Source organism: Diospyros lotus, chromosome 4, assembly GCF_014633365.1.
Source record: "Diospyros lotus cultivar Yz01 chromosome 4, ASM1463336v1, whole genome shotgun sequence".
Taxonomy (NCBI): Eukaryota; Viridiplantae; Streptophyta; class Magnoliopsida; order Ericales; family Ebenaceae; genus Diospyros; species Diospyros lotus.
Genome location: NC_068341.1, coordinates 18,019,366 through 18,032,683, shown reverse-complemented (window position 1 = coordinate 18,032,683; position 13,318 = coordinate 18,019,366). Strand labels below are relative to the sequence as shown.

The 13,318-nt window shown below is 38.1% G+C and overlaps 1 protein-coding gene across 3 annotated transcripts in view; it reads right to left on the bottom strand.

The window, feature by feature from the left end:
• LOC127799331 (uncharacterized) overlaps nucleotides 1-13,318 on the bottom strand; it is a 74,345-nt gene that overhangs the window by 30,162 nt on the left and 30,865 nt on the right. For all 3 annotated transcript variants that reach the window (XM_052333269.1, XM_052333271.1, XM_052333270.1), the window contains exons 4-6: nucleotides 12,579-12,680; nucleotides 10,639-10,779; nucleotides 10,396-10,447 (exon numbers count right to left, since the gene is read on the bottom strand). In XM_052333269.1, coding sequence (XP_052189229.1) covers nucleotides 10,396-10,447; nucleotides 10,639-10,779; nucleotides 12,579-12,680 — 295 coding nt within the window. The remainder of the gene's footprint in view (nucleotides 1-10,395; nucleotides 10,448-10,638; nucleotides 10,780-12,578; nucleotides 12,681-13,318) is intronic.

The window sequence follows — 13,318 nt, the reverse complement described above, 5'->3', positions numbered from 1 at the left end:
TAGTATTCAGTTTTGCTACTGGTGCAAATGTCTCCGTGTAGTCAATACCGTATGTCTAAGTGAACCCCTTTGCAACTAGGCAGGCTTTGTACCGTTCTATTGTGCCATCCGCCTTGCACTTCACCGTGAACACCCACTTACAGCCCACTAGTTTCTTCCCCCTTGGCAAAGTCATCACCTCCCAAGTTCCATTTTTTTCTAATGCCCTTATTTCTTCCATCACTGCTTCTCTCCATTCTGGAATCTCCAAGGCTTCTTGAATATTCTTAGGAATCTGGAATCTGTCAAGGTTAGATGTAAAAGCACGACATTTGGCAGAAAGAGCATTGTAAGATACAAATCTTGAGATAGGATGGAGAGTGCATGAACGAGGTTGTTTTCTAATTGCAATGGGTAAGTCATCATCATTTTTTACCTGGTTAGGATTGGGTTTTGGCTCATGAGTAGTTAGAGCTATCATCGATTCTGACTCTTTTGGTGCTTCGGATGCGAGAGTCTCATTGGGCTTTGATTTAGGTCTCCTTGAGTAGACAAGTGTCTCCCTGTCTGTTTGTTTTCCCACACCTCCCCCTGAGTTCAAGATTCCTTCTGTGTTGGACAAAGAAGGAGAGGGTGTATTGTATGGGGTAGATTCAAAGATCGCAACATCAAAGTCGGTGTTTGAGGGTCGAGCTTCACTCAAGGACTCCCCCTGAAGCAAATAGTAGGGAGTATGCTCAAAAATGTGACATCCAGACTAACAAATAACTTCTGTGAGAGAGGGTCATAACATTTGTAACCCTTCTAAGTGGGAGAGTAGCCAAGGAAGACACATTTGGGAGCTCTAGGATCCAACTTATTACATTGGGAGGCGTGAATGTGGACAAACACCGTGGACCCGAAAACACGAAGTGGGAGAGATGAATTGAGCCGAGAATCAAGAAAGGTTTCCTAGAACTTTTAGATAGGGGTTGCAAATGAGAGAACTTGACTAGGCATTCGATTGATGAGGAATGCGGAGGTTAGAATGACATCACCCCAAAATTTATTTTTCATGTGAGAGGTGAACAGTAGGGCACGAGCTACCTCAAGAATATGTCGTTTTTCCATTCAACAACCCCATTTTGTTGGGGGGTGTGAATGCAAGAACTCTGGTGAATAATACATTTGTCTTGAAGATAGGAGCCCAAAGAATAATTGAAGTACTTAGTGCCATTATCAGTATGAAGAATTTGGATTTTTGTGTGAAATTGGGTGTAAATCATAGTGTAGAAGTTCATGAATACAAAACTAACCTTAGATTTATCGTGTAGTAAATACACCCAACAAAGACGAGAATGGTCATCAATAAAAGTAATAAACCATTTTTTGTGGGTCCTATTGAGAACTCGTGAAGGCCCCCAAAGATCATTGTGAATCAGGGTAAAAGGCAGTGATGGTCGATAAGGAGATGAGGGAAAAGTAGCACGATTATGTTTTGCAAGTTCACAGACTTCACATTGTAAATCCAAGGGAATTTTATTCGAACAAAGTCAAGGAAACAAATGTTTTAAATATTGAAAACTAGGATGGCCCATTTGTGCCATAACAAAAGGTCACTATCCCTAGGTCTAGATGCAGAATTACAAATAGAAGGATGACACTGTTTACTCATGTGAGCGTCATCAAAGTAGTAGAACCCCTCACAATCCTTAATACAGCCAATCGTCTTCCCCAATGATAGGTCCTGAAAGACAATGAGAAGACAAAAATGTAGCTGAGCAGTGAGATTGTTTGGTTAGCTGACTAACAGACAACAAATTGCAAGAGAGATTAGGAACATGAAAGACAGACTCCAAAGTAATAAATTTAGAGATACAGATACTCCCCTTGCCAGCTACTAGGGATAAAGTACCATTTGCAATTTTTACTTTCAAGTTACCAGCATAAGGTGAATATGTGGAAAATAAATGATGGGCATCAGTCATATGGTCAGATGCACTAGAGTCAATAATCCAGGGAGTGACCTTGTGACTAAGAGCAGTAAAAAAAGTACCTTTGTGGGCTAAGGAACTCGATGGCAAAGGGGTAGAAGACTGACCCGAGACTTGAAAGGTCGAAAAAGGAGCATATAGCTTCTCAAGTTGCTCGGGGTTAAAACCCCTAATAAAGGCCGACTGAGTGTGATGGGCTGGAGCGCTTGTTTTTGCTTACTATTTAGTTGAGGCCTACTACCTGTGGGATTTGTTGGGCTATCTGGGCTTCCAGTCAGCAGGCTTGCCATGTAAGGCCCAACAGGTATCTTTGGAATGGCCCAATTTGTTGCAATGGTCACAAAATGGCCTTTTATTTTGCCTCATGTTGGATCCTATGGGAGGCCCACGGGTTGCAAGGGCAGAAGCTTCGAGCCCAGGCGTTATTTTCTCCTTCAACATCACCTTTCTTCTACTCTCTTCACGCTGAACTTCGAAGAACACCTCTTGAATGGACAGTAATGGCCGGCGACCCAAGACTCGACTCCTCACATCGTCGAGCTCTCTATTGAACCCAGCCAGAAACTCATACACTCTCTCATTCTCCATTCTCTTCTTGAATCGCACACTATCACCCATGCACTCCCAAGATTCTTCACAGCTGAGGTCCAGTTCCTGTCATAAACCCAACATCTCCGTGTAGTATTCTGTCACCTCTCTTTCTCCTTGTTTCATTTGCGTCGGAGTAGGTTTCGCGAACAGCTTCCCACACGTCTTTCGTCGTAGGCAGAAACATGTATGTTTTGTCGATTGTTGGTCGCATGGAGTTGATCAAATAGGAGGTTTTGAAGGAATTCTCATAACGCCATTTCTGGAAGGCTGCTACGTCCTTGGAAGGTGGCTGTTTGGTCTCGCCGGTAAGGAAACCTAGTTTGCCTTTACCGTCGATGATCAGCTTGATGGATTGAACCCATTCTCGGTAGTTCTTACCATTCAACTTTTCTATAGTAAAATGAATTGAGGAATTTTCAAACTTGCCGGCCAAACCCATGGAGGGGATTATCTCTGATTCTTCTTCCTGAGTTACCGACTGGGTAGACTCATGGCTGGCGGCCATGGCTTGCTAGGGTTTTTAGAGTAACCACAACTCTGATACCATGAAGATGATGAGAATATAGAAGTTGAATCAATCTTTTATTCAATTGTACTATAATCTTTACATACTTGATCCCTATTTAACATGTACAAAGAGAACCACAAAAATATGGAAACCATAAAAGTCAACCCAAATAATCAGCCTAAATATCAGATCTCATTATGGCCTCAATCTTCTACCACAATCTCCTCCAAAATCCCTTCAAATCATTCGAGATTTTCACACATACTTTGATAAAACTTATCCTAAGAGGGAGACCAAATTTCTCGAGGAATTCAACAAAGAGATGTTTTTTCCTCCTCTCTATGAATCTTTCCCTAATGTTGTCTCCTCCCAGCCAAAACATATCTTAAAGGATTCTCTAGAAATGGTTCACAACGAAACTAACCTATCATAGACAAGTCCTCTTAAGGTCTATACAAGAAGAAAGAATCTGGTCCAAAACCCTATGCAAGCAGAATCATCTATCCCAAATTCTGATTCTTGTGACAATCATTCTAACCCTACTTCATCTCCTGTTCAACCCACTTTGTCACCTAAATCGATTGCCTCCGAACCTCACATTGACCCCTCTACCCAAGCTAAATCTGAACCTTATGACTTGGATATCCCTATTGCTCTCAAAAAGGGAACCCACACTTGCACTAAACACCCTATTCATTTGTTCATGACATATTCCCATTTATCTCCTGCTCATAAGGAATTTTTAACCAATCTTCATTCCATTCCAATCCCAAAGACCGTGTCTGAAGCATTAGATAATGAGTGTTGAAGGATGCCATGATGGTTGAGATGGTAGCACTTGAGAAGAACAATACTTGGGAATTGGTTAAACTACCACAAGGGAAGAAGCCGGTAAGGTGCAAGTGGGTATTTACTGTTAAATACAAGTCTGATGGGACCCTAAAAAGGTACAAGGCTAGGCTAGTGATTAAAGGGTATACCCAAATATATGGGGTAGACTACCTAGACACTTTTGCCCCAGTGGCTAAGATAAACACAATCCGAATATTACTATCCTTAGCGGTTATGTATGACTGGCCATTGTCTCAATTTGATATTAAAAATGCTTTTTTACATGGGGAGTTGGAGGAAGAAATTTATATGGATATCCCACTAAGGTTTGGAGTGCAAACAAGAGATGGGAGCGTTGTATGTTGGCTAAAAAAGGCCCTCTATGGACCGAAACAGTCCCCTCGAGCCTGGTTTGGGAGGTTTGCTCAAGTTATACTTGGATTTGATTACAAGCAAAGTCATGGTGACCATACCTTGTTTATACATCATTCAATTGCAGGAAAAATAACAGTATTGTTGGTATATGTTGATGATATTATCATTACCGGGAATGACAAGGCTGGGATAAAATATTTGAGGGGCTGTTTGGCAAGAGAATTTGAGATCAAAGAATTGGGAAAGTTAAAATACTTTTTTGGTATAGAAGTAGCTTGATCCAAGGATGGAATATTTATTTCCCAGCATAAATATATTCTAGATCTTTTGATTGAAACAGGTATGCTTGGCAGTAGGGCCATTGAGACTCCCATAGAACCGAATCACAGAATTAGGGTAGAATGTGAGTCAAGGGCAGTAGATAGGGGATCCTATCAGCGTTTGGTTGGGCAACTTATTTATTTATCTCACACTAGGCCGGATATAGCCCATGCTGTGAGTGTTGCCAGGCAGTTTATGCATGATCCTAGGGAAAATCATCTCAAGGCAGTGCATAGAATCCTTCATTATCTTAAAGGGTCTCCTGGCAAGGGTGTTTTGTTTAGAAGAACTCGTGATCTATCACTAGAGGTATTTACCAATGCAGGTTATGCCGGGTCCCTTGTAGATAGAAGGTCCACCTCAGGCTATTGTACATTCCTTGGTGGAAATTTAATTACTTGGAAAGGTAAAAAAACAGAATGTTGTGGCTAGATCAAGTGTTGAAGCCGAGTTCCGGTCTATGGCATTAGGCATTTGCGAGCTTCTCTGGTTGACAATTATCCTAACAGATTTGAAAGTTCAATGGACTGTGCCTATGCGCCTATATTGTGACAACAAGTCGACTATAAGCATAGCTCACAACCCGATTCAGCATGATAGAACCAAGCATGTTGAGATTGATAGGCATTTCATCAAAGAGAAGCTTGACAGTGGCTTAATATGCACTCCTTTTGTTCCTACCAACAGACAGCTAGCAGATGTACTTACTAAGGGTTTATCGGGACCTATTTTTCACAAGATACTAAGCAAGATGGGAATGTGTGATATCCACTCCCCATCTTGAGGGGGAGTGTTAGAATTTACACACATGGACTGCTCTTCTTACGGTGTAATCTTTCCTTCAGTGGCTGATATTATTTTCTTGATTTGTTTCTTATTTAATTTGTTTCCTTTTACTGCTGCTTTGATTTGTTTTCTTTATTCTTGTTATTTTATTTATTTCCTTGTATTACTAGTGGATTGTATCTTGTACAATCTTTCCTTATTGTAGATATTTCCTAAGGTTGTTTAGGCATCTTTCTCTTCTTGGAAGACTTCCTAACTTAGAATTGTACGCTTGTATATATTCTGTAACCTACGGATGAATCAATAGAGATTGGATTTTTCAGTTCTTTGGTTCTTTCTTTCAACAGGTTGTAACAGATCCCAACTCCTACTTCTTCAAATTCTAATTCCATTCCTAATGAGCCTTCAGATCTTAACATCCTGATTGCTCTTAGAAAAGGAACTTGTTCTTGTACAAATCATCCCATTTCAAAATACTTGTCATATAAAAACCTCTCTAACAATCGTAGAGCCTTTACTACTAAGATCTCTCACCTATTTGTTCCATGAAACATACAGAAAGCTCTAGATGATCAAAATTGGAAATCTGCGATTTTAGAAGGGATGAATGCTCTAACGAAAAAATGGTACATGGGAGATAGGTGACCTACCAAGGGGTAAGAAAATAATGGGATGCAAATGCGTGTTTAATATAAAATGCAATGCAGATGAAAGTACAGAAAGATACAAGGCGAGGCTAGTTGCCAAGGGATTTACATAGACTTATGGAATTGATTAGTAGGAGACTTTCGCCCTTGTCACAAAGTTAAATTCAATTAGAGTTTTGCTTTCGCTGGCTGTAAATTTTAACTAGTCCCTACACCAATTAAATGTGAAAAATGCCTTATTGCATGGAGATTTAGAGGGGGAAGTATTTATGAGTTTGCCTCTTGGCTTTAAAGAAAAATTTGGCAGCGGGAAAGTATGCAGACTGAGGAAATCCTTATATGACCTTAAATAATCACCCAGAGAATGGTTTGAACGCTTTGGAAAGGCTGTAAATGTCACGGTTATTGTCAAAGTCAAGCAGACCATACCTTGTTCTATAAGCATTCAAGAGAAGGTAAAATTGCTATCTTGATTGTTTATATGGATGACATAATCCTAACTAGTAATGATGTAGCTGAACTAGAAAAGTTAAAAAAGGACCTTGCTAGTGACTTTGAGATCAAGGACTTAGGTAAGTTAAAGTACTTTCTCGGAATGGAGTTTGCCAAATTGAAAAAAGGTATTTCTTTTTGCCAACGCAAATATATTCTTGATTTACTTGGTGAGACAAGTTTACTAGGCTACAAAGTAAGGGTGTGCAATCGATTATAACCAAACGGAACCAACTGAAAATCACTAACCAAACCGAAGTGAACCGCATGTAATAATCAAACCGAACCGACTGACTAACTCCAACTAACCGAAACCTAAACCATGATAACCGAACCGAACCAAAAACCAAACAAACCCACAAAATAACCGAACAAACCGACGGCCTTACTGTTGCCGCCGACTAGTGATTCCAATTATCAGAATTGATCATCGGATTCCCCCAACCGTGGTGGTTCATATATCCAAAAATGAGTTTGATCCAATAGTTAATTTTTTGTAGATCTAAAAATTAATGTTATTGTCAAAAAACTCAAAACTCGTTTCTGGAAAAACGTCATCGACCACCACCCACGGTGGATTCTGAGGATTGGAATCGACTATCAGATTTTCCTTAGCTCAATGACCCACATACCCAAAAATCAAAAGCATCTAATGGTTGAATTTCAGTAGATCTAGGTTTTAATGTTGAATACAAACCCATAAGAAGTTGCCGAAAAACTTACCGAAGGGGCCCAAGCCCATATGCTCCCCGGCGACGCTTTCTCCACTGCCACGACTCTCGTTGGTTTCAATCTGAACCGTCTTTTGTTGTGGTGGTTCTTGTTCTTGCTCTCTCTTTGTCTTTATCTTCTTCCTTGGTCGTCACTCTCAAGTTCCTCCTGTTCTTGTTGTCAAACTTCCCTATTTGGTAGAACAACTTCTTGGATGCTTCTACGACCATGTTCGCGTTTCATGTCTTGAAATGGAGAGACTAGAAATGAGGGGTCCATGACGATGGTGGGGAGAGGGTCGGCCGGTGGGAGCTAGGGAAGGGAAAGGGACGAGAGCAAAGGGCCAAAGAAGGCAGAACAGAAGGATCAAGACGAAAATCAACTCGGTCTTCCACCATTCTGTGATTTTGTCTGTTGTTTTTCTTTTATAGTGACCCAAAACGACATCGTTTTGTAATTTTGGTTGGTTCGGTTAAATTGACAACGATAATCGAACCGACAAAAACTAACCAAACTTTCTACAAAACATAATTGAACCGCTAACCGACTACTGAAATTATGCATAGCCCTACTGCAAAGCAGTGGAAACTCCAATTGAAGCAAACCTAAAGTTACAACCAGCCCAAGCTAAAAAGGTGGTCAACAAGGAAAAATATCAGTGTCTAGTTGGAAGACTGATCTATTTATCTCATACTCAACCCGATATTGCCTTTATTGTTAGCAAAGTGAGTCAATTTATGCATTCACCAAGTCCCTAACACTTTGGCGCTGAGTACAGGATCTTGAGGTACTTAAAAGGGACCCCTAGAAGAGGGTTAATATTTAAAAAACATGGACATCTACAGATTGAGGTCTATACGGATACTGATTGGGCTAGCAGTGTTATTAATAGAAGATCTACCTTAGGTTATTGTGCTTTTGTTGGAGGAAATTTTGTTATATAATGAAGTAAAAAACAAAACGTGATGGCACAAAATAGTGCATAAGTTGAGTTTAGGGTAGTGGCTAACGGGATACGTGAGGGGATGTGGATCAAAAGACTGCTGGAAGAGTTGAAAACATCTTAATCCACTCCTATGAAAATATATTGTGACAACAAAGTTGCAATTTCTATTGCCCACAACCAAGTTCTTCATGACAGAATCAAACATGTGGAAGTAGACAAACATTTTATAAAAGAAGAGCTTGGCAATAAGCTGATTTGTATGCCATACATTCCAACCTATGATCAAATAGCGGATATACTTACAAAGGGGCTACATAGAAGACAATTTGACAACCTGATAAGCAAGCTGGCCATGGAAGATATCTTTAGACCAACTTGAGGGGGAGTGTGGAAAATCAGGAATGATACAGCTGTACAAATCTCCATCTGTCTCTTTCTGTGTTTCTAAATATAGCTTAGCCTAATAGGAAGTAGAATATGTATGACTGTAAATTAGTAGTTTCCTATTTCTGTTATTTCCCACTATTGTATAGATTTGTCATTAATGTAGATTCCTAATTTAGGTTTAGAAAATATTTATATAAACTGATGTACACACTAGTGATGTATTGAAGCAGACTCATTCTCTTATAGTTATCTTTTTACTCGAGTTCTGTCATTCAATTATTCAGTTGCCCTACTCGAGTAAACCTATTATTCAGTTCCCTTTTCATTCACTTCAATTACACCAAAATCTATGAAACAGCCAAACGTTTGATTTATTTTTTAAATTCACATAATTATTTTTTGTATTTTTGATGTTACAAATGGATGCTAGTTTTTTTTTTTTTTTTACAAACCAGCATTGGGTGCTAGCTGAACCTGGCCTAAGGAAGACCAGGCAGTTGGACTGGTGGGTCTAGGCCTGAGGAAGACCCACCTCATGCCTTCCAGTCCGAATGGCTGGTCTTTGTAAACACCTAGCAGTTGAACTGCTAAATATTTAGGTCCTAAATATTTACTGCAACACCGTTGTTTTCTGAAGCAATCAATCCAATCATCGTTCTGGTGTCACTGAACATGGCTTGCTTATGTTCCTCTCTTTCAAGTCCTCTCCTCTTCCTCCTCTGCATCATCGTCTTCCTCTTCTCCATTCCAAACTAAACTTCATGCCAAGAGAATAAAATTCAAACCCACCACTAATTCATCTCCTACCTCTATGACAGCAAACCTGGAGACTTGAAAAACTGTTCAAGCACAAATACTTAGTCCATTAACAGAATTAGGTCACAATCAATACCAAAAGATGCCTCTGCATATTATCTCCTATGAAAAAGTTTCAAGTTTGCCTAGTACTGTTGTCTATTGCCATCAGAAACTCCAGAAAAAAGGGGTGTGCATGTGTGTGTGTGCTTGGGGGGGGGGGGGGGGGAAGGTATGCCCTGTATAGAGAATTACCTTTGGTTTTCATTGTCAATAGAAAAACACAAAGACTGAGGGAAAAATTCAGATATTGGGCAAGTACAACACCAGCTGGTCTTGTATTTACCAAAACTTAGCAAAATCTTCTAAGTGTTGTATGCCTGAGGGAGGCCTGCTGATTCAAGTTTGTCTTCCTCTAGCCTAGACCAGCCAGTTCAACCAGTGGGTCTCCCTTGGCCCAACTCAGATGACATCTGATACTAGTTTGGTAAAAAAACTAGCATCCGATGCTAATGCCAAATGCCTAAATAAAAAAAGTACAAAGTTAATTTTTTTTTTTTAAAATCCAAACATTCTGGATCCTGGAATATATGGTGGCTCTTCTGAATCATGCTTTCAAACATTTGACAAGAAAAGAAAATCCTCTTTGCATGTTTGGAAGTTACACACCATCTTCAACAAATACTAAATGCTTCAAGATATAAATCATTATGAGCAATACTAAAACCCTAAGAACCAGTCATCAAATGCAACTCTTTCTAGAGCAATCTACCAAGAAATCTACTGCTGCGCTTGCTTCCTCAAAGTACTACCAAGAACCTGGATAGGAAGTCCTATCAGACTAAATATCCACATATCCTTGGACAGCTAAGAGCAAATAGAAATATACACACACACCCACACAAAGAACTATTATATTGCTTGATTGCACAACATGCACAGTTATTTCCAAACGCTCACCTTGATCCCCATGCAGATTAGAAGAAGCAAAACAGGTTAATAATCAAGTACCAATAGAAACCAAAGATGAAGTGCTTGAGAGTCGAAATATACCGACAGGGGCACAAGGTTGATGTAGAAATCAATTAGTGTTGCTGTCATCCACCTGGAAAAACCCAAATGAAGAAGTTCAAAATGTAGATAAGCAAATATCCCACAAATAGCATGCACCAAATAATCATTACACGTTGAAAGTTTTTATAAAAATGGCAGACGAAAAAAAAATTAATTTTATGTTCCTCCTTTAATATAATAATCCACTAAACTAGATCCAAACTTGAGAGGAAAAAAACTTACGGTGTCAAGAGATCTTTGCGAAATGGAGAGCCATCTGTCAAGAGAGTGTAAATCAAGGTGCTCAACATCAAAAAACCCAAGATACTAAAGAATATTTTTGTGGTCACAACAGAAAATTGCCTCTTGTTTTCAGTTCCATCCCTATACAACAAAATTAACCAACGAATAAGCAAATCAGCTTATATTAGAAAAGTGCTAAAAAATGAGGCACAATTGAAAAAAAAAAAAAAAAAAGGACCAGCAACATAAGGCTTGCAGGGGGAAGGGTGGCTCAAAAAGACCGGCAATAGTTAACAATCTAGCAATCATCCATCAATCTTCTAAATAATACTGGCCCAATTTGGTTTCATGCTTAGTAGGTCAACAATTGAAGGTATATACTTACTAAGGCACCTAATGGAAAGGAATAGAGATAAACAGAAGGATTTACATATGGTGTTTATAGATTAAAAAAAAAAACTCATGATAAAGTTCCTAGAGAAGTCTGAGAAAGGGTTTTAGAGAAGAATGGAGTTTGAATTGCTTATATACAAGTTACTACGACATGCATCGTGAAGAAGGAACACGTGCTAGAACTTTTGGAGGAGATACTCAGGCTTTTCCAACTACAATTGAATTACATCAAGGATCTAGATTAAGCCCTTACCTCTTCAGCCTAGTAATGGATGAACTCATTGAACATATCCAAGTACAGGTGCCTTGGTGTTGTATGCTATTTGCATATGAGATTGTGTTGGTGGATGAGAGGAAAAAAAAAGGCATGAATATTAAGCTTGAGATATGGAGAAACACTTTAGAACCTAGAATTTTTTAGCTAAAAAGATTGAAAATCGAATGTATGGAATGGAAGTTCAGTAAAAATTTAAGTGTGAGTGATGTTATGGTAAAACTTGAAGAACAAGTCATGTCAAGAAAATATTAATTCAAATATCTTGGATCCATTGTAAAAAGAAGGGGGAGATGAGGATGTGACCCATATAATTAAGACAAAATGGTTAAAATGGAAATTATGTGAGTAGGATTCTGTTAAAATAAAAAAAGTAAGTTTTATAAAACAATAAGGCCAACTTTGTTGAGTAACAGAGAATGTTGGCCACTAAAGCACCAAGGAGTCCAAAATATGAATGCAACTCAAATGAAGATATTAAGATAGAATCCATACCCAAAAAAAAAAAAATGTGATTATTTATGATAAGGTTGGAGTGGTTTCTATTGAAGATAAGATGTGTGAGACACAAAAAAGATGGCTTGGTCATATGAGAAGAAGATCAATAGAGACTCTTGTGAGGAAAATGGATGGAATGGAACAAGTATTCAGTAAAATAGATAGGAGACAACCAAGAAAAACTTGGTGAGAGAATCTTAGATATGATAGTAGTTATAAGGACCGTACAGAAGGTAAGGCAGTAACAGAAATGACTAGCAAGCTCTAATACTTGTAGCCTAACCCATTTAGTGGGATTAAGGTTTCTTATATATTTTGTTTGTCTTAGCTGTCTATCAGAAAATTGCAGTTTCTATGATATTTGGATATTCTATTACAAATATAATATGTTCCTAGTCTGATAGGCTCTGGCTACAACACAAAGCCTACATCTACCAGTCAGACCTCATGAACATGTTAACATTGCACACAAAATAATGTCCTCTTCCTCTTATTTCCTCCAATCAACACACATAATTAAAATATAAGATCTTTCATACAGAAAATAAAACAAGCTCACTTCAAATACATAGACAATGGAAAGAAAGCAGAAGAAAAAAATTAACTGATGAGTTCATCAGTCCATTAACAAAGAAGAAGCTACAGAGTATGAATTAACCGTCATATATCCACAACAAAGTGTTTTTGCTTAATCAAACACCATATTGCTAATTCAGCAACAAAAAGAAAAAAAAAAAAACGAAATGCTAAAATAAAGTACTATTTTTTAACTTACTTGTTAGAGTGCCGCATTAAAACATAGTAAATAGGATCTTGCACAGATTCTTCAGCTGACAACTTAAGGAATTGAAAAACAATGTAGCAACATGTTGTGATGCTGTGAAAGAACAAAAAACAAAAGAGAATTAACATAATTTGTCTGACATGAATCAGTATATATATTTCCATAGACAACAGGTAAAAAGAGAGTACAGGAGTATGTAATAAGACAACCTTTGTGTTCACTGTATAGCATTAAATATCAGAAAAATGAAATAAAAAAATAAAATCAAAATACAAAGATGAGGACAAATTTTTTAGAACTAGGCAAGAGTCTGCAGAACATTATTTAGTATCAAAACTCAAACTAGAAAGAGAACTAAGATATTTTGACCAGCAGAAAAATGAAATAAGGAAATATAATCAAAATACAAAGATGTGGACAAATTTTTTAGAACTAGGCAAGAATCCGCAGAACATTATTTAGTATCAAAACTCAAACTAGAAAGAGAACTAAGATATTTTGACCAGTATATCAAGGCAGACAAATTAAAATCACATGATCAACAGCTTGAAAAAGTTGCTTAAAACTTGTTTCACAAAGAAGAACATGAAATAACAGAAAGGATGAAAATTAATAATGAAAATTAACTTCCATTTATTACCATCCAATGGAATTACCATTACACAATTTGAACATTGATATTTCAAATGGTGCTATCTAAAAGAAAAACTGGGCAAAAGAAGGGGGCAACC